The sequence below is a fragment of the Mangifera indica genome, chromosome 13 (assembly GCF_011075055.1).
Source record: "Mangifera indica cultivar Alphonso chromosome 13, CATAS_Mindica_2.1, whole genome shotgun sequence".
NCBI lineage: Eukaryota > Viridiplantae > Streptophyta > Magnoliopsida > Sapindales > Anacardiaceae > Mangifera > Mangifera indica.
The window spans coordinates 10,245,797-10,264,943 of record NC_058149.1 but is presented as its reverse complement, the minus strand read 5'-3'; the positions used below and the strand labels follow the sequence as shown (position 1 = coordinate 10,264,943).

The 19,147-nt window shown below is 33.6% G+C and overlaps 3 protein-coding genes across 4 annotated transcripts; 2 read left to right on the top strand and 1 right to left on the bottom strand.

Annotated features, from left to right (window-relative positions):
* The first annotated feature begins 3,957 nt into the window (after positions 1 to 3,957).
* Positions 3,958 to 10,516, top strand: LOC123195218 (tubulin--tyrosine ligase-like protein 12). Of its 2 annotated transcripts, none has more exons than XM_044608874.1 (15): positions 3,958 to 4,424; positions 4,674 to 4,937; positions 5,119 to 5,243; positions 5,350 to 5,584; positions 5,817 to 5,942; positions 6,049 to 6,305; positions 7,291 to 7,398; positions 7,644 to 7,785; positions 7,875 to 8,040; positions 8,429 to 8,586; positions 8,806 to 9,129; positions 9,301 to 9,375; positions 9,657 to 9,726; positions 9,808 to 9,965; positions 10,103 to 10,516. In XM_044608874.1, the coding sequence occupies exons 1-15, from the start codon at positions 4,146 to 4,148 to the stop codon at positions 10,247 to 10,249; spliced, it is 2,634 nt and encodes an 877-aa protein (XP_044464809.1). In that variant the 5' UTR covers positions 3,958 to 4,145; the 3' UTR covers positions 10,250 to 10,516. The 2 variants fall into 2 exon arrangements, with proteins under 2 accessions (XP_044464809.1, XP_044464810.1); XM_044608875.1 differs by having other exon boundaries at positions 3,959 to 4,424; positions 5,350 to 5,566.
* A 952-nt stretch (positions 10,517 to 11,468) lies between these two features.
* On the top strand, positions 11,469 to 15,117 carry LOC123194766 (pentatricopeptide repeat-containing protein At2g06000). Its single transcript, XM_044608163.1, has 2 exons — positions 11,469 to 13,649; positions 14,581 to 15,117. Exon 1 carries the CDS (start codon positions 11,890 to 11,892, stop codon positions 13,525 to 13,527), a length of 1,638 nt encoding a protein of 545 aa, XP_044464098.1. The 5' UTR covers positions 11,469 to 11,889; the 3' UTR covers positions 13,528 to 13,649; positions 14,581 to 15,117.
* Positions 15,118 to 15,150: 33 nt separating this feature from the next.
* On the bottom strand, positions 15,151 to 17,997 carry LOC123194768 (thiol protease aleurain-like). The gene is made up of 8 exons (XM_044608164.1): positions 17,728 to 17,997; positions 17,526 to 17,647; positions 17,065 to 17,180; positions 16,775 to 16,848; positions 16,409 to 16,673; positions 16,017 to 16,148; positions 15,546 to 15,681; positions 15,151 to 15,404 (listed from the first exon to the last, which is right to left on the bottom strand). Exons 1-8 carry the CDS (start codon positions 17,910 to 17,912, stop codon positions 15,367 to 15,369), a joined length of 1,068 nt encoding a protein of 355 aa, XP_044464099.1. The 5' UTR covers positions 17,913 to 17,997; the 3' UTR covers positions 15,151 to 15,366.
* Between the last annotated feature and the right edge of the window lie 1,150 nt (positions 17,998 to 19,147).

The following is a 19,147-nucleotide window of genomic DNA, read 5'->3' as shown; positions in this document are numbered from 1 at the left end:
ATATATATATATAATTATTTATGTATTTTTTGCATATTCAACACCAAGTACACATAAATATAAATTTTGTTTCAAATATTGATACTAAATATTTATACATTTTCTTTCTCTACAGTGCATTAAAAGTAAGTAATACTGAAAACTTAGTTTTGGTTTTTCAAGGTTGAAAATAAAGGCAATTTAGACATCCTATCCTATAAAGTGGTAAAAATGTTTAAAGTGTAAAAAGTGTGGGCCCAAATGAGGATACAAATTTCAATTTCTCTATAGTAACAAGGTAATCACCGTTAGAGAGTTTTATCAAGTAAAAGATCAACTAATTAATCTTGCCTTTATTCAAAACATCCCATGGGCAATCAAATTGTTTTTCAATGGCATCAAGTAGGGCTAGATTTGAGCTGAGCAGAGTTCGAGCTCGGCTCAGTTCATATATGGGTGGCTCAAGTTCGAGATCGAGCTCGACTAAGGCCGACTAGTTTTAGGCTCGACTAAGGCTGACTAGTTTTAGGCTCGAATTTGACTCGGCTCAGCTCGTTTTTTATTATCAAAATGATATCGTTTTTAATATATATTGGTCAAAACGATGTCGTTTTGTATCAAAAATTTTAATTAAAAAATCTGACTAGTAGCTCGAGCTCGATTAAGCCCAACTCGTTTCAAGCTCGATCGAGTCGAGCTTGAGCTGGCTCGGGTCAAGTCCAGCCCTAGCATCAAGATTGAATTTCTTTAATTTGACTATACAAAAAAAATGTAAAATCAACCTTCAATAAAGGTAACAAATGATTTTAAACACTTTAAGATTATGTAATAGTGTGTTCCACTATTAGATCGGATATATATACTAGGGTGCATAACCAAATAATCTCAACATAATTATTTGCTGATAAATATAAGACCATCATTTCTTAATAATTTTTATTTGAGAAAATCAATTTGCTTTTCTCTCATAATATGAAATTGATTATGTTTAGTAAAACATTAGGAAATGAGGTTGATTCAATCACTTGGTAAATTTGATGATGAATTTACATTTTGGCCTATAGAGAAAATTCGAAATAACAATGGATTTGTTGAAGTAATCGTGAAGGAACACTTGTTTCAAGGATATGAACTATCAATTCAAAAATTATTTAGGTTGTAGCCATCACGATAGAACACTCATTTTAAGGATAAGGACGACATTTCTATTTGTAGATTAGTTGCGATGGAACACCCATTCCAAATTCAACAGTGGTTGCTCCATATAAATTTGATTTGTAAGGATATGTTAAGAAGACACGAGCATTAAAGATCAAAACATTCATTCCATTTAAGTTGTTTTGCCATAGGAATGCTTGTTCCAATTAAGAATAGGAATGGTCATCCCAAGACATTTCAAAGATTGGAATGTTCGTTCCATGTTAAGTTAGATAAATAAAGATCTAGAAGTGAAACAGTTGTTCTAGAGTCATAACACTCATTCTAGTTAGTCATTTCATAAGAGAAATGCATGTTCTAGTTAAAAAGAAAAGAAGAGTATTTCCAATGTATGTTCTAAATTTTAAAGTTTAAAGGATCATCAAAGAACCATGTTTCAATTAATGAATAGTCCCTTAATTTTGTGTGATATAATGACACCAAAATTGAATAAATAATAAACCTTAAGAAGAAAAAGAAGTGGTGGCCGTTTTAGCATAAGAATGATGTGAAAGCAAAATACAAGTCATGAGATTGATTAGGGTTGGCTTGACTATAGTCATGAATTACATGACAACATAGCCAAAGTTTTAGTAGGAGATGAGTTAGTTGTATGCATATGCATGTATTCTAAAAACAATATGGGAGTGTTGAGTTTTGTGAGGGATACAAAGAGATCTTTATATGGTAAAAAATTCTTGAACCTCGCATTCAAAGACAACAACCAGCGAGCAATGATTAAATAACTCTTCAATCCAAAGCTCACAATAGATTCAAGACTTAGACATCTCAAAGAACAATTAGTTACTATACAGGTTATAACCGTAAGGTTCTTTGGTATTACCAAAGAGTGGGCATAGCCAAATTTTACGACACATTTTGATAATGATCATTTAACAAGATGTTAACTTTTCCATAAATAAAAATATCAATGATATAAACATAACTTCATCCATTTGAATTTAAATCATGAATCAAAATGCTATATAAGAGAAGTTTCAAATATACTTTTTCCTTCAAAAAAAAAAACTTGTACATAAGAGGGATAAAAGAAGAATAGGCAGGAAGAGACAAGAGAGAGGAGAGCAGACACAATATAGTTTGATTTGTATCATTCTTGTCATATACTCAAACTAGTGAGAATATCACAGATATAAACATTCTAATCACCAAGGTACATCACGTAAAAACTTTGACGTCACATCTATTTCTTAATTTTATCTGTTTCAATTATCTCATCAAACATTCTACCACATATGTAATAGATTTACTCAAGTCTTATCAAATTCTAAGTAGTGTTACTATAGTCTATTTTGTGCAGAGTTCTAAATTATGTGCATTAGTTTGTGACAAGAAAACACATCAATAATTGTTATCATTGTTCATAGATAAATTTATGAGATAGATTAATATAATAGATATTATAATCCATTTATATCCCTTTGATGATAAATTTATTGGAGATCATTATATGCTATATTCTTGTAAATAAATTTTAAAAAATAAAACTATGCATACACATTTTAACACATAATTTGTGTAAATAGATAATGTGTCATCAGATGATTATATAATTTTAAATTAAAGATAAAATAACACTCAATCATATGATAATATATTATTTATATACTAAAATTATATATAAAAAATACGTACATATAACATTACTTATAAACATTTACACAAACTCTAACCCTATTTCTGAATAAACTAATTCTACATTTTTATAATCATTGAAATCTTTTGTTTAATTTAACATTTTTTTTTTGGATGAAAATATAATACCAAAACCATGGAAGACATAACAATAAAGAGAAAATAAGTTAAAAATAAAAATATAGGAGGACAAAAATTGAAATTAATTATTTCTATCATTTTTTACCCGTTTATACAATTTAAACCACTATTTTTTATTATACATTTATAACCAACTTTCTACATTTTCATGTGGTTGATTGGTTGACCAACCAATTAAAAATAAAGAAAGTAAAATGACTAAAAAATGTGTGAAAAAGAAAAAAAAACTAATTAAATTTGATTTGTGAATGAAAGTGTAAAACAAAAAAACACCTAATTAATTTAGATCGAGAAAAATAAACCTAATTAAAATTGAAAAAGTTATTTTTATATTAATCAAGGTTTAAGAAACTTTTTTAATTATAAAAATACATGAGAAATTAATTAATTTTAATTAATTTCTCATTCATATCTCGATTTTTAATTAATCAAGGTTATAAATTATAAATTAACACAACTTATAAATTAACAAGGTAGAAATCATCACTTCACAAATTCAAAATTTCAATTTCAAATCTTAAAACTAAATGTCAAATAATATAATGAAATGTTATTTATACGTAACTTGATGATTTTGGTGTATGACTTTTTTTTAAAAAAATTTTGAACTAATTTTTAAATAAAAACATTTATGAAAATAAGTTTAAGAACCTAAAGTTTTAAAGTTAAAGATAAGACTACAACGAGTATTAAAATAGAGTTTTTTGGCGATATCATATAAAAAATAAATTAAAATTATATAATATAATTGAAAAAGGAAAGTTAAATTAATTAATTTTCTTGAATATATTTATTTACAAGAGTGAAGATCAATTAGACAAAGCTAAAATCACTTCTCCAACCAAACTCTTTGTTGACAAAGCTAAAACTGTTTTTCATATTGAAGGGAGTTGACTTTATTTTAAACTTTTAAATTTGTGAGAAATACTGAATTTTTTTTCCTTCAAGAAAACATAAAATTTAAAATTTTTCATTAACATGTTAGAGTTAGCAGTAAAAGGAGATTTTCGTCCCTTTAGTACACTAAAGGCCAAAGCCCTGAAAATCACCGTGTAGAACAAAAAAATGTTTACTAGGCTCTGAAGTCTCTTGTAGCAGAAACACGGCCGCCGTCGGAACCTGCAACCATTTGACACAGTTTAAGCTAAAGAAACAACTAATCGAACAAATAAATGTCAAGTAACAGTAACAGAATTGAGACCTATGAGGACTTCATCAAAGTCCATGGCCTGTTATTGGCGGCATCCGGCCTACCTCAGTCACTGCACCGTCAGCTCTTCCAGAAACTCACCACTGACACTTTCGACGGTGGCGATTTCTTTCAAATCGAGCCTTGCGAGGAAGGACGCCAGCGGCGGCTCCTCCTCACCTCCGATTCCATGCCTAAACACTCCAACGTTTTTCTGGTCGACCACGCCTGGACTTTTCGTCTCTCCGATGCTTATAAACAGGTCACTTGTGCTAACTTATTATGGAAATAAGTGTGCTGAGTTTTGCTCTTAAGTGATATGTATGAAATTAGACCTGAAATGTGACTTTTCTTCTTTTAATATTATATGAATTTGATTATTATTTATATATATTTTTTAACTTGTGAAGTGATCAAATGCGTTACCTAAAGTTATTTTTTTCCTCGAAGCTAGCTTTAGCCTCTAACAGAATAAATGAACTGAGAATTGTTAATCTGCGAACTGTTGCAGCTACAGGAGGTTCCAGGTCTAGCTCAGAGGATGGCTTCTTTGATGTGTGTGGATATTGATGTTGCTTCAGATTCTGAAGAGACGGACACTGTAAACGGAGCTTCTCATGAGAATGGTGTCATGTCAAATGTGGAGGAGGTGCTGCAGAGTGAAATTCGTTATGCAAGAGAAAAAGGTGATGGCACTGTCAAGTGGTTGGAACTCGAGGAGCTTAATATTGATGATGACATGCTGCTGTCTCTCAATTTGTCTAGTGAATTTCCGGTTTGTCATTTAATCATTCTTATAAGTGCGTGTGTATATATATATATGTATAAAGTATTTTTTCATATTCACACTAATCATTTAGGAAGGATGCTGATAGTTTATTGTTAGTTTGGACAGTTAGGCTTAACACTGTTCATCTTCTGAAGCTGTCTATATGCCATGCCCCTTACTGTATTAGGATTTACAAGCTCTTAGCCTTTGCGGAAACAAGCTTGAGAATGTGGAAATTGTTGTGCAAGAAGTTACCAAATTCAAAAACCTGAGGGCTTTGTGGCTGAACAACAATCCTGTTCTTGAAAAATGGTATGAAAGCTGATACAATTAAAATTTTAATTAATATCTTTTTAGAGTTACTGTGTTGCTTCTGATGGTTATCCATTGAAAAATGACTGAACCATCTCATATTCAGTGATTGCAACATGGAAGTAGCAATCTTACAAGGATGTCCCAGACTGGAAATTTTCAACTCATATTTCACTAGCAAGTTTGGTGAGTGGGCATTGTGCTTTTGTGGAGAGGTTTATGTGAAGGATAAACCAAGCACTCTCCAACAGAATGACCATCCCTTGCAAAGTGTGACCTCACTTGACCTTTCAGACAGATGTATTCACAATCTGTTGAATGAGGTGTCAACATTGCTCAGTGTGCTTCCTCTTTTTAATCTTTCTTTATTCTTCTCCTTAATTGTTATCTGTATTGCATGCTGAATATTTTCATTTTCCAAACTAGTTAGAAATTGAGATTCATAAATCTGGTATTTCCTGTGCACACACATAGTTGTAAAAGTTTGTTAGAATTAATGTGTATGGTTACGGACAATCAATTAATCCTGTAGGGAGTTCATTTATGATGCTCAATAGTTCTTCCTTTCTTCAGGCATTTTCACCTGCTGAGCTACCATCTATTTCTCATTTGAATATTCGAGGAAATCCATTGGAGCATAATACCATTTGTGAATTATTGGAACTCTTGAAGGGATTTCCCAGCTTGCAGTCTTTGGAGGTACTCATTTTAGAAGTAGTAATTTCAATTTGACAGTGTAACCACTGATTATCAGAAGCTTTGTATCAAGGAATATTTTAGTTCTTTAGACTTAACCTATTTGCAGGTTGATATACCAGGTCCTCTGGGAGAAAGTGCCATAGAAATTCTTGAATCTCTTCCATCTCTTTCTGTACTAAATGGTGTCAGTGCTTCTAAAATTTTAGACGATGGAAAACATGTGATTGATTCAATACTTCAACCACGTCTTCCTGAATGGACAGCAGACCAGCCTCTCACTGACCGAGTTCTTAGTGCAATGTGGTTATACTTAATGACATATAGACTTGCTGATGAGGAAAAGATAGATGAAACATCTGTATGGTATGCACTTTTGTTGTTGATTTAATTACTGGCATGACTTTTTTATCCAAGTTGATTTTTTGATTGGCTCTGTGCTATATAAGTTCTCTACTCATCATTTTGTAAATTGTTGTCTTGCATAGTCATCCTTTGTAATTTAATCTCTTGAGTGTATAAGTAGGGACTTAGTTTTGGACAAAGAATTCTAAAGATATTATTAGCTGTGGTGAATTCGTGCTCTCATTGTTTTGTTGGTGGATGTTTACAAATCTGTTTTTGCATTTGTTTATAAGGTTGGAGAAGCAGTGTTTCCTGGAAAGTCTATCCGAATGTTTCCTATTGAACAAATGCTATCTGCAAGGACCTGGAGTGTTCTGCGTGAACTTTGTTAAATGAAAAGAATAAATACATGTCCTTAAGTGTCTTGTCAATAATGATAATAACTCTTCGACCAGTTGTTTGAAGTCAGAGGAAGGTGAAACAATTCTGGCAAGTTACAAAATACATTTCATGTAAAATGTTTTTTGAATCCATTCTTTAAACAAGATTAATATACATAGGTTTTACTTATTGAAAATCTAAACTAAATGAAAGAAGTTAAAAGAAAAGGATTTATGACTAAATTCATTCATTTGAACTAATTAGTCTCAGTGGGTGAACCCACAGCTAAAGACATTATATTCGGTGATATACATATTGGGTGTATTTATTCTAGTTGTTGGATTCATCTAAATCTCAAATCCTATGATAGTGTTGTTAATGGTATGTCCCAATGTTTAATTTTTCTGATTTACTGCAAAGAAATATAGTCAGTGTAGCATGGTAGACCTAGAAACATAGTTAATAAACATGATTTGAGTTTTGTTTATGTCACTGTCTCTTTTCCCTGCTAATCCGTGATATGCCAAGCAGTGGTTCTGTCAATGTTTTCTTTCTCATTCCACTGGTTTCATTTGATATTACTTTCTTCTTTCTGTTTTTCATGAGAGTGTTTCCCTGTCTGCAGGTATGTTATGGATGAATTAGGTTCAGCTTTGCGGCATAGTGATCAACCAAATTTCAGGGTGGCTCCATTTCTATTTATGCCAGAAGGGAAACTGGTGTCAGCTGTCAGGTATTTCGTTTACCTTTCTTCCTTTACTTTTGCTTCATCATAGAGCAGTTCTTGTCTTTCCTTTTACCTGGTATTGGTGTCTGCAGTATAATTATGATTGAATTTATTATGTTCTTTTAAATAATTTTTGTGCTCGTTTGATTGTAATACTCAATTTGATAAAATGTATTGATGTGTTCTTGGTCTAATGACAACTTAAGGACAATTCTTGTGAAGTCATAAAATGAGTAGTCTTTCCTTTTCAGCTATACTATATTGTGGCCCATCCAGAGTGTTTGCAAAGGCGATGAGTGCACTCGTGATTTCCTATTTGGTATTGGGGAGGACAAACAGCGTTCTGCCAGACTCACAGCTTGGTTCCATACTCCACAGAACTATTTTATTCATGTATTATCTCCTATACTAGTCTCACTGCTACTTTGCACTTAAATTGTGACTCACTCCAGATTGGTATTAAGCCATGCTGAATCCTGCAGGAGTATGAGAAACACTGCCAGAAATTGCGTATGAAAAAATTGACCTATCTGCCAACCAAGTCTTCTGCAGCAGAACATTTGTGCCATGCTGATGGGTGTGTATTACGTGTTTACACTGATATACCTCAAGTAGAAGAATATTTGACACGCCCAGAATTCATACTCAGTATGTGTTGTAGTCCGTTACTCCATTGTAGGAAGGATTCCTATATTTAAAGACTGATGTGATCTATTCTTTTTCTTTTTACTGTCTTTGACTGAACATAATGCACCCCATGGATTTTTTGCCTAATCAATGAGAGTTTTCATATTATATCATCTAGGTTTGTCTGGTATCCACACAGATTTATTTGCTTGGTTCATGAAAATTATTTTAATAAAAATCTCCTTGATTGATTTATTGTGTCTAACTTAGATTCTTTTATTTTGGATGGAGTTGGAGTTGGTGTTCGCAGGAAGAATTCCTTAGATTCTGATTAGATTCTTTTTATTCTATATTTAATAGAAACCCTACTATGCCATCTCTATTCTAAAGTCCCTTTTACCCCCAACAGCGACAGAGCCAAAAGATGCTGATATTATATGGACAAGTATCCAGGTGGATGAGGACACGAAAAAAGCTACTGGAATAACAGATCAGCAATATGTAAACCAGTTTCCTTTTGAGTCTTGTCTTGTGATGAAACATCATTTGGCAGAGACTGTTCAGCAGGTTCAATTAGCAAACTCTTTTCTTGTTAATGCTTGCCTTATGAGTCTCTGGGATGAATTGATCTATTGTCTCTTGCCAAGTTAAAGTATGTTCTTCTTTTCCAGTAGTAATCACATGTATGCCTGCTTCGAGATAAATTGGCCAGTATACCAATACTGGAAGCTAGTACTTGCAATTCCTTTTGAAGTCTTATTAACTTCAATTTATCCATTCCAACAGGCACATGGGTCTCCTGAATGGTTGCAGCCTACTTACAATCTTGAAACTCATCTATCTCAACTTATTGGTGACAATCATGTACGGAAAAGAAATGGACATAACAATCTGTGGATCTTGAAACCTTGGAACATGGCACGAACTATTGATACAACTGTTACTGATGATTTATCAGCTATTATTCGTCTCATGGAAACTGGTCCAAAAATTTGCCAGAAATATATTGAGCACCCAGCTCTGTTCCAAGGACGGAAGTTTGATCTTCGTTACATAGTACTGGTTCGCAGTATGGACCCCTTAGAAATATTCCTTGCAGATGTTTTCTGGGTATGCAAATTTTTTTCTGGTATATTTATAATGATAATATGGCGTGAATGCAGTTTCTATTACAACATGTAATAGTAATAGAAGAGGCATTTCTCACTGTTTTCTGCTTTCTAGCTGCCTATTCAACTCTTTACCTTTTTTCTAAATATTATTATTTCTCTTACTTTTCAGGTTAGATTGGCAAATAATACCTATACTTTAGATAGACACAGTTTCTTCGAATATGAGACGCACTTTACAGTTATGGTATGTTCAATCATTATCTTATAGCGCAATTACTGCATTTTATTTTCTGTGTAATCAAGCATAAATGGGCACACTCTATGGGGCATTTTTTTAATTGGAAAGTAGAAATATATATTAATGAAAAAACTTAGAAACTGGATCAGAAATCCACTTCTTGTGGGGTATTAAACTTGAGTCAGATAAATGAGAGCCTGATGTTTATTGGACATTAATTTTTGTTCATAATTCCTACCCAGGCTTGAAGCCTTTAAATCTGTTAAATTACTTTTTGTGGTTTTCAGAATTATGGTAGGAGATTCAGTCACAAGAACACACCCGAGTTCGTTAGGGAGTTCGAACAGGAACACCGAGGTATCAGAACTTTGTTAATGTTTGGTTATTCTACTTGCCTGTGTAGAGTTATGTTAACGCTATAATCCATGGTTGTTGCAGTTAAATGGTTAGATATTCATCAGCGAGTAAAGAATATGATCAGATCTGTGTTTGAGGCAGCTGCTGTTACACATCCAGAGATGCAGTGCTCCAAGTCTAGAGCCATATATGGCATGGATGTAATGCTCGATAACTCTTTTCAACCAAAGTTATTGGAGGTTTGTGACTTTGAGCAATATATCTACTTGTCAATCCCTGCATCTTTAGCATTAATAAAAATAAAACTAGAATACAATTTGAACTTCTAAATATTTCGCAAATAAAATACTGATATAGTATGTTGGTTTTGATGTAGGTAACTTATTGTCCAGACTGTATGAGAGGATGCAAATATGATACAGAAGCTTTAGTTACTGGGGAAGTGATTAAAGGCCGTGAGTTCTTCAATTATGTGTTTGGTTGTCTTTTTCTTAATGAAACTGCTCATGTAAGTCCACTGTAATTTAGGTATTCAGTGGCACGATTGGAAATCACTTATATTTGGGTTACTTTGTCGTTAATGTTTCCTTTCCGGGGTTGTGCGTCGCAGATGACTTGTCAAAGTTCATCGTTTTTTCTTGCTGAATCGTCATATCTATTATCGTTTATAGACAATGATGTTGAATGTGGTGTTGTTTTAGCTCTTCTTTTCAGTTCATTTTAGAACTATTACTTTGGTGTTGAATATTGAACCATCATTAACAGATTATAAACATAAACAATTATAGTACCTTAGCAGCTCGTGTGCTTCATTCTCCTTAAATCGCTCTCAGCCTTTCATTCACTTCCACATACGGTTTTATAAAATTAGTGGGCCCAAAGATTAGTTTTTTTTTTTTTAATTTTCATCCATTAATTTTAAAAATTTTAAATATTTACCTATATGTAAATTTTTGTAAGGTTAAAATTATTATTTAATAAAAATATTTAAAAATAAAAATTTATTGTATTTTTCCTTCTAAGTTTAAAAATATAACAATTTCTTCAGTTATAAATATTGTCTCAACTATTTTAAAAAATAAAATGAAAAATTCATGAGATTATGAAAATGCATTTTGTTAAAACAATATTTCTTATTAAAGGAACAACTTGAGACATTTACTAGACAACAATTCAAGATGAAATTTATGCTTCGAAAATATTATAAAAATCTGCTAAAATTTTCATATATTTTGAAATTTACAAAAAAAAAAGTAAAAATTTAAATTTTTTCACATTTCCTGCTTGCAAAACAACAAGAAAAACAACATAGAAATCCATAAAGAAAAATTCATCACTACCTAAAATTATATAAGAAAATTTTAAATATTTCAGTTTCAAATGTTTAAACAAAATAATGAACAATGGAAGGAAAAGATATTTACTTAGATTACGATGTTTTTGATATATAATTTGTTTGATTTTGAAGTGATTTTCTTTTTTAAGTGAGAATAAGGATGAATAGTTATTTGAAGGGTTAGGATTAACACGCTCGGTGAAAAGGACAAAACGGAAATTAAGTTGGGGTCCTGACGATATCTATATAACGGGAAAAAGGGGTTAAAAATGTATAACATGATTGAGAAAAGAGTCATTTTAATTTACTTTCCAAAATTTCCCAAAACCAAGCAGGCCTAAAGCTTATCTTGAGAATCCATTAATTTCCATGAAAAATGAACAGATTGAGCTTTCCTTAGACTGAAACTTTATAATGGCCTTGAATTATGAAGCCCAGCAAATAAACGTCAAAACCAGCCCGTTAAACCATCAGCCCAGTCAGTCCCACCACTGTAATTATCAGAAACCCTAAGCGCAACCGTCCATGCTTGTGACGAGGACGCGTCTCCCTTCACTGCAATTGCAGTCTCATACCTAGAGATCATATTGTTCTTAATACGAAAATTTTTATTTTTATCAATTCAATGATCAAAAGTGAATCTGCGTTCTATAGCTTTTGTTTTGCTTTGGTTTCTTACTTAGTATCTCGTCATCTCCATGAAGAGTAGACACCTTAACCAACAGCCGAATTCAAAATCTAATCAATCCAATTCAACATCACTTTGTCTTCAAACAAGATGATTTTGTGGGTTTCAAACTGAGGCTACTAATGTGGTGGGGTTACAGATGACCCTTCTATTATGCACTACTCGTTGTTCAAAGTTTCAAGCCTCCACGATATCTGCCATTGCTCATTTTCATGGTGGTTCTCGACCATTTGAAACCAAAGAGGTAAGAAATAGACGTAGCCCTGAGTTGTGGTTTGCTAAAGTTGTGTGTACGCTACTGGTTCGTTCTCAGTTTTGTTTAGATAGTTGTTTGGGCTATTTGAGTCAGAAGTTGACTCCTTTGACATCATTTGAGGTAATGAGACGTTTAGACAATCCGAGATTGGGCTTCAGATTTTTAGAGTTTAGTAGAGTGAATTTGAGTATCGATCATTCTTTCAAGACTTACCATTTACTTCTAAGATCTTTATGTGAATCGGGTCTACATGATATGGCAAAAGTGGTGTTTGCTTATATGAGGAGTGATGGGCATTTGCCCAATAGTTCAATGATAATTTTTTTGGTTTTGTCATTTACAAAAGCTGGAAAATTTCACATTGTCAAGGAATTTCTTTCTCAGCTGCCGTCTGAAAAAATTGCTATGGATACTTTTGCGTGTAATAGTTTGTTGAATTTGCTGGTTAAAGAGAATAAAGTTAATGAGGCCATCTTCCTTTTTAAAGAGCATTTTAGATTGTATTCTCGGCCAGACACATGGACTTTTAATATTATGATCCGAGGTTTGAGCAGAGTAGGAGAAGTTAATAAGGCTTTTGAGATTTTCAATAATATGGAGAGTTTTGGCTGTTCTCCTGATGTTGTTACTTATAATACACTTATAAACGGATTTTGTAAGGTTAATGAGGTAGATAGAGGGCACTGGTTATTGAAGGAAATCAAGTTAAGAGATGAATTTCTACCGGACCCTGTGACTTACACATCGGTCATATTGGGATATTGCAAGCAAGGTAAGATGGAGGAGGCTTCTTGTCTTCGTGATGAGATGATTAAATCTGGTATTCAACCTTCAGCAATAACATTTAATATTCTTATTGATGGCTTTGGTAAGGTTGGTGACATGATGTCTGCTGAATCCATGCGTGAGAGGATGCTTTCATTTGGTTATGTTCCTGATGTTGTTACTTTCACTTCCTTAATTGATGGTTATTGTCGTAATGGACAGGTGAACATAGGCTTGAAGTTGTGGGATGAAATGAATGCCAGAAACATATCCCCAAATGTGTATACTTTTGCTATTCTTATTAATGCTCTGTGCAAGGACAATAGACTGAATGAGGCTCGCAGGTTTTTGAATCAGTTGAAGTGCAGTGATATAGTTCCTAAACCCTTCATGTACAACCCTGTGATTGATGGGCTTTGCAAGGCTGGTAATGTGGATGAGGCAAATGCAGTTGTAGTAGAAATGGAGGAGAAGCTGTGCAAGCCTGATAAAGTAACATTTACCATTCTAATTATTGGGTATTGTATGAAGGGAAGAATGTTTGAGGCTATTAGCATTTTCAATAAGATGGTGACAATTGGTTGTGCCCCAGATAACATAACTGTAAATTCATTGATATCTTGCCTTTTGAAGGCTGGGATGCCTAATGAAGCCTTTCGCATAATGCAATTGGCATCAGAGGACGTGAACTTGACTTTTCCATCCTTGAAGAAATCAATGCCTTTGGCAAGTACCGGCATCCCAGTGGCTGCTTAAGATAAAGAATGTCAAACCATTGAACTTGCCATTATCAACCTATTCATTGAGCAAGGTCTTTCCACTGTCATGCACCGAGTACCAAATGCAACGTATCAGCTTGGACTGCACATGATATAGCAGTAAGTATTATATCAGCTTTCTTTAGCTGGGCTTAAAACTTTAGTTTCTGGAAATTGACACACTCCTAGACTCCATAGATTCCATTGAACTTGTAAATATCTTTTCTTACTTCTGTATGTTAATTTTTAGTAATAAATTTGATTTATTTAAAGGAACTGTGCTGTCGATTAGTATATGAATTCTGTTATTTGACGGCTAAGAATAATTAGTTATCTGGAATAAATAAGGTTGTTCATTTTATTGTTGTGTTATAATGGTTTTGGGTGGAACTTCTTGTTTCAAAATGAGACATTACCACTTTTAGTGATTTACTATAATTCTAGTTGAGAAATGTGGGTGATCTCCACTGCAATCTTCAAATGCCAGAAATAGTGCTTCTGCTTGGAGAGAGTTTTGTGTGAGTATTAATAGAAGTCTACTTGTAGAATGTATGGAGGAGGATCTTTGATGATGTTTGTGAGGTTGATGTGGACTCCTTAAGGAATAGGTTTTATTCAAGCAATTTAGGGCTTTAGTTTTAAGTGAATTTCAAAATATACCAGTCTTAGTATTATAATAATTAGGATGAGTTGCAAGTAGACTTTTTTCTTTTTTGTGAGCTTAAAATCCAATGTAAATCAATATAATTGTAAATATCAGTAAGGCATTTGTCTTTTCCTTGTAAAGAAGATTTTGTGAAGAGTCCTTAGGATTCACTTCCCTACTGTCTGTTTAAATAACTGTGCAAGCTATCACTGACATTATTATTGATCACTTGTGGTAGCTTACAACAGACCAGATAATTAAGGTCAGAAACCTGGAAGTTGGGTGCTTGTCATCTTCATTGTAGCTTCAAATGATATGATGAAATATAGACAATTTTTTGTGGATATTTGAAATTACGTTTCTTTAATATGATCTTAACACTTTTATCGTATCAATGGACTACAGGCTGGCTGCAAGTGGTTGTTTACAACAATCGGTGGAGTTATGGATGGTATCAAATCTTGGCATATTCTCAGCAATAATAAATACTATGTGCATAATTTTGCGTACAAACAATGATGTATCATTATGTGATTATGTGTTGTTTTATTTTTAATTTTCAATTATTCAATCACATAATGACACGTTATTGGTTGTACAAAAAATTGAACACATAGTACTATGTGATTCTCAATTGGTTAGAATACCATCAGAACTGAGAGATTAAAGGCCTTTAGATCAGTAGTCTGAATTGGTAAGGGGCTATTACAAGTGGATGGCTTGGATTTATATTTGGATGCAACAGATGACTTTAGAGAAGATCTCTAAAGTGCTACAGTAAGGCCATCTAGATTACTGATGCATTCCATCTACAGTGAATGGCGCTTAGAGAAATATTAATGTACTTTTTATTTGGGTCATCAAATTTAGGTGTAGTTTGTTATCTTTTGGGTTGGCTAGTTTAATATTTATGCCATAGAGCTCTGCCCACATTCCATGCCATGGTATTCAATCAAATTTTAAACACTCAGTTACTTATCCTTAAATAAGATTCACTTGGCTATTATAGAGACCTTCTTAACTCACAGAAAATATACTGGATGTTTTTGCTTTCTTCCTCTCCATCTCATGGGGAATTCATCATAAGCACAGTAATCTTAAATCTTTTTTTGTACATCAAGCTATCACCATTATTGCATCAGACCCCTTAACATAACACAAATGACTCACTGCAATTCCCTCTGAAGCAAACTATGCCACAACAGGGTATGATGCACAAGTTGCAACACCTACAATCAAATCATCAACATCAGCATACAGGAATCTAGAAAAAACTTCTCATCTTTACATAGTTGAAATATCAGGCATGGCTCAACTAAGATGAGATCATTATTTTGACAAAGACAATTAATCTAATAGTGGAAACTTACCACACATATTTTTCCCCAACTCCATCTTAAAGTAGCCATTGTCACCCCAGCTTTGCCCCCAAGAGTTTTTAATCAGCCAAAATGGGACACCATCTTCAACTCCATACCCAATTGCAAGAACTGCGTGGTTCACATCCTGCCATTCAAACTCAAAGCAACTAAGAAATGCAACAATGCATCACAATATTATTATTTCAATTTTTGGAGCACAGGTGAGATGACTTTGACATGAATGCTTACATAAATATGTATGTGAAAATTAATTCTGATGTTTATATTTTGTCCAACTCGGAATAAGAAAAGATTTAGCGCTCTTTAACTTTTCATTTTATTCTTATATATCAGACATTGAAAACAGACTAAAATCCCTTTCAGAAATTTGAAAATTTTACCAATAATACAAAATATTTTTATCATATTTTCTACCTAAAAAAACCAATGAACATTTTTCACCAAACCAGTAAAACTCACCATGGGAGTAGAGCCACATGTGTTGCTGCTGTAAACTCCACTCTCGTAAGATTGGAAACCATTTACTACCTCAAATGCTACACTTACTGGTCGAACTGAAGCAACTGCATGCTTTAATTCATCTTCAGCTTCCTGTATTCATATATGATATGAGTCAGTAACCTTACAAAAATATCTCTTAAATGAAAAAGCTTCCAAAATCCCGACTTAAACATTAAGCTTGATAATGAGAGTCCCTACTCTAGCTCAATTCATTCTTTTTCCAACATCTGGGCAGTTGATGTATAAATCAACATTTAGCTAATATATACTGCAATGTGATGTTAAAACAAGCACAGATGCAAGCCTATCTAAAAATCAGAGAAATTTGGATATGGTATTGAACACTTTACCAGAGTAATGTTGACACAGTCCACAACTTGAACACCAACATTTTCTGACGAGAATTTGCATTCACCATCTTTACCAGTGTAGGGATATGCTGACTCCGTATCAAGGCCACCATTGTATTTGATATATTCGAAGGCCTGTGATGGCAACCCACCACTGCAACCAAAGTTATTGAAAGCTTGGGCACAGTCCACAAGCTGTTGCTCTGACAAAGAGATTTGCTTTCCATGTGCCTGGTGGTAAGCAGCCTCAAGAGCTCCAGTTGTGCTGCAATTCATAACATATTGAATTCGAGGTCATTTACAGAACGATACCATAATTGATAACCTTAATTTGCACATCCTGACCTCAGTTCAATTTGAACTTACCTAAAGGTCCAGCAAGATCCACAGTGGCCTTGATCTTTCACTGGGCTTACTATGCCCGCTTCCCTCCAGTCTTTCTACACATGCAGAAACAAAAAAAAAAAAAAACAAACAAACAAAAGTTCAGCCGTTTATCACTCAATATAAAAGCCGGAAATTAAAAGGTTAGTTTGATAGTTCAATTGTTCCATATTTTGCCCCATAATACATGATAAGCAGCCAATTTAATAATCCAATGAAGAAATGGCTTTTATTAAAAGGATGAAGAATTTATAGTAGCTCCATTAAAGTACCGTTTCAGGAAGCACATCATCGTTAAGTTTGTGATTGCCCTTTAGGGTAGCTGAGCAGTTTTGTGGAACTCCCAATCTGTGTCTTCGGAATTCTTCCCATGTCCAATCAGTAAACTCTGCATATTCACATTTGATTAAACACTATTACTCATACCAATTAGCATCTGCAATAATATATCCCCTCCTTCAATTCTTTCAAGTTCAATTATCCAACATTAAATATAATTCATTCATTATAAAGTCATAATTGTCATTCTACCATAAGAAACACATGATGACAAAATATCATGATAGAATGTTAGCTAGGAACACATATATGCACGTGCAAACTACAAATTAGATACGGCCACATGATCAGACCACTGTTTGACCAACAGGTGATGGTCAATAGTCAAGTAGCGATGCTGGGCCACTAACATAACTTAATCCTTCCGACGAACCCAAAAAAAAGAAAAGCTTACCGTTCACGCCGAGCTTGTACGACAGGCCCTTTCTGTTAGTGGATCTGATTAAATCCAAGTTCTCGGAGAAAATCTGGAATCGGAGTTTCATCTCCTTAATAGTCTCGTATTTCTTCTCATACCTAAACAAAACCATTTCTTTCAGAACAAATTTGATGACTAAACGAAATATAAAACCAGCTGAGGGAGGCACAGCAGTGACCTGTGAGCAAAACGAGCAAAGGAAAGAGCGCGGTGGCTGTGACCGATGACTTGGAGGATAGAAGCCTCCAAGTCAAAGAGGCCGTCGGATACCAATCTGATGGGATTGAAGCCATCGAAGCTGGATCCTGTGGCCACACAGCATAGTAACAAGATGAGGCAGGAAACCAACGTTATACGAGCCATTTGTCTCTCTCTTTTTCTCTCAGTCCGTGAGAGCGGGTATAGGGAGTGAGTCAAATGGACACCATGTGCGTAAACAATGCTGTAACCAAGAAAGGCGTGGTATCAATAATAATAATGAGGCCAAAAATTTTCCCACCCAAGGAATAGTTAACTCGCAATTCCCACCCACCAACTTTGAAAAACCCAAACACCCACCTACAATCAAATTTCCGTTAAAAATTTCAATTAACGTTAGGGGTAGACTCATCATTTAGCAAAAAATTAAAGTTTTATCACATTTTTTTCTCTAATATTCAAAAACTTACATTTTCCCCCCAACCCAAGGTTTGAAAAGTGACAAAAACCCCCCTAAGGTTTGTTCCTCTTTCTCCAACATCGATTTTTCCTTCCCTGACCGTCGACCGTCCTCCCTTCCCCCTTACCTCTCCTCTGGTCTCTCAGCCTAGCCTCTCAGGCCATCTTCAACCGGAGACGAAGACGAAGACGCGTCATCTTCGTCTGAAATGAAGATGCGTCATCTTCATCTCTCAGACGAAGACCATCGTCTTTGTCTCTGGTCAAAGACGGCCGAAGAGGCTATAGAGAGAGACCAAAGGAGAGATAAGAGGGGAAGGGAAGACGACCGACAGTCGGGGAAGGAGAAATCGACATCGGAGGAAGAGAAACAAACCCTAGGGGGTTTTTGTCACTTTTCAAACATTGGGTTGGGGGGAAAATGTAAGTTTTTAAATATGAGAGAGAAAATATAATAAAACTTTAATTTTTTGCTAAATGACAATTCTACCTTTAACGTTAATTGAAATTTTTAACGAAAATTTGATTGTGGATGGATGTTTGGGTTTTTCAAAGTTGGTGGGTGAGAATTTGAGAATTCACTATACCTTGGGTGGGATAAGTCTTTTGGCCTAATAATAATAACAATAATAATAATAATAAATAGTTAAAATTAGTTTATTTTTAATTTTAAACTGTTTAATTATATAATAATATATTATTATTTATATATAAAATTATATATATAATACTATTTTATCAATAAAATTATATATTATTATATAATATAATTTTAAATAAAAGATAAACTAACATTTTATCATATAATAATATATAATTATTTGAGAGATTTTCTCATCGTTCTTTATTGTTGGTCAACATTTTCTTTTGTTTAATTGATCGTTTCAAATATTTGATGAATTTGATTGTTAGAAATATAATGAATTTGATTATTATTTTAA

What these genes read in the sequence shown, in the direction of transcription:
- LOC123194768 (XM_044608164.1), bottom strand. Translation starts at nt 17,912, where the DNA reads ATGGCTCGTATAACGTTGGTTTCCTGCCTCATCTTGTTACTATGCTGT. An exon ending in ATGATGTGCTTCCTGAAACG is followed by an intron (nt 16,849 to 17,064) that starts GTACTTTAATGG and finishes CTGCATGTGTAG; the next exon opens with AAAGACTGGAGGGAAGCGGG. An exon ending in GTTGGGGAAAAATATGTGTG is followed by an intron (nt 15,405 to 15,545) that starts GTAAGTTTCCAC and finishes ATTTGATTGTAG; the next exon opens with GTGTTGCAACTTGTGCATCA.
- LOC123195218 (XM_044608874.1), top strand. Translation starts at nt 4,146, where the DNA reads ATGTCAAGTAACAGTAACAGAATTGAGACCTATGAGGACTTCATCAAA. An exon ending in CACAGAACTATTTTATTCAT is followed by an intron (nt 7,786 to 7,874) that starts GTATTATCTCCT and finishes TGAATCCTGCAG; the next exon opens with GAGTATGAGAAACACTGCCA. An exon ending in TTCAACCAAAGTTATTGGAG is followed by an intron (nt 9,966 to 10,102) that starts GTTTGTGACTTT and finishes GTTTTGATGTAG; the next exon opens with GTAACTTATTGTCCAGACTG.
- LOC123194766 (XM_044608163.1), top strand. Translation starts at nt 11,890, where the DNA reads ATGACCCTTCTATTATGCACTACTCGTTGTTCAAAGTTTCAAGCCTCC.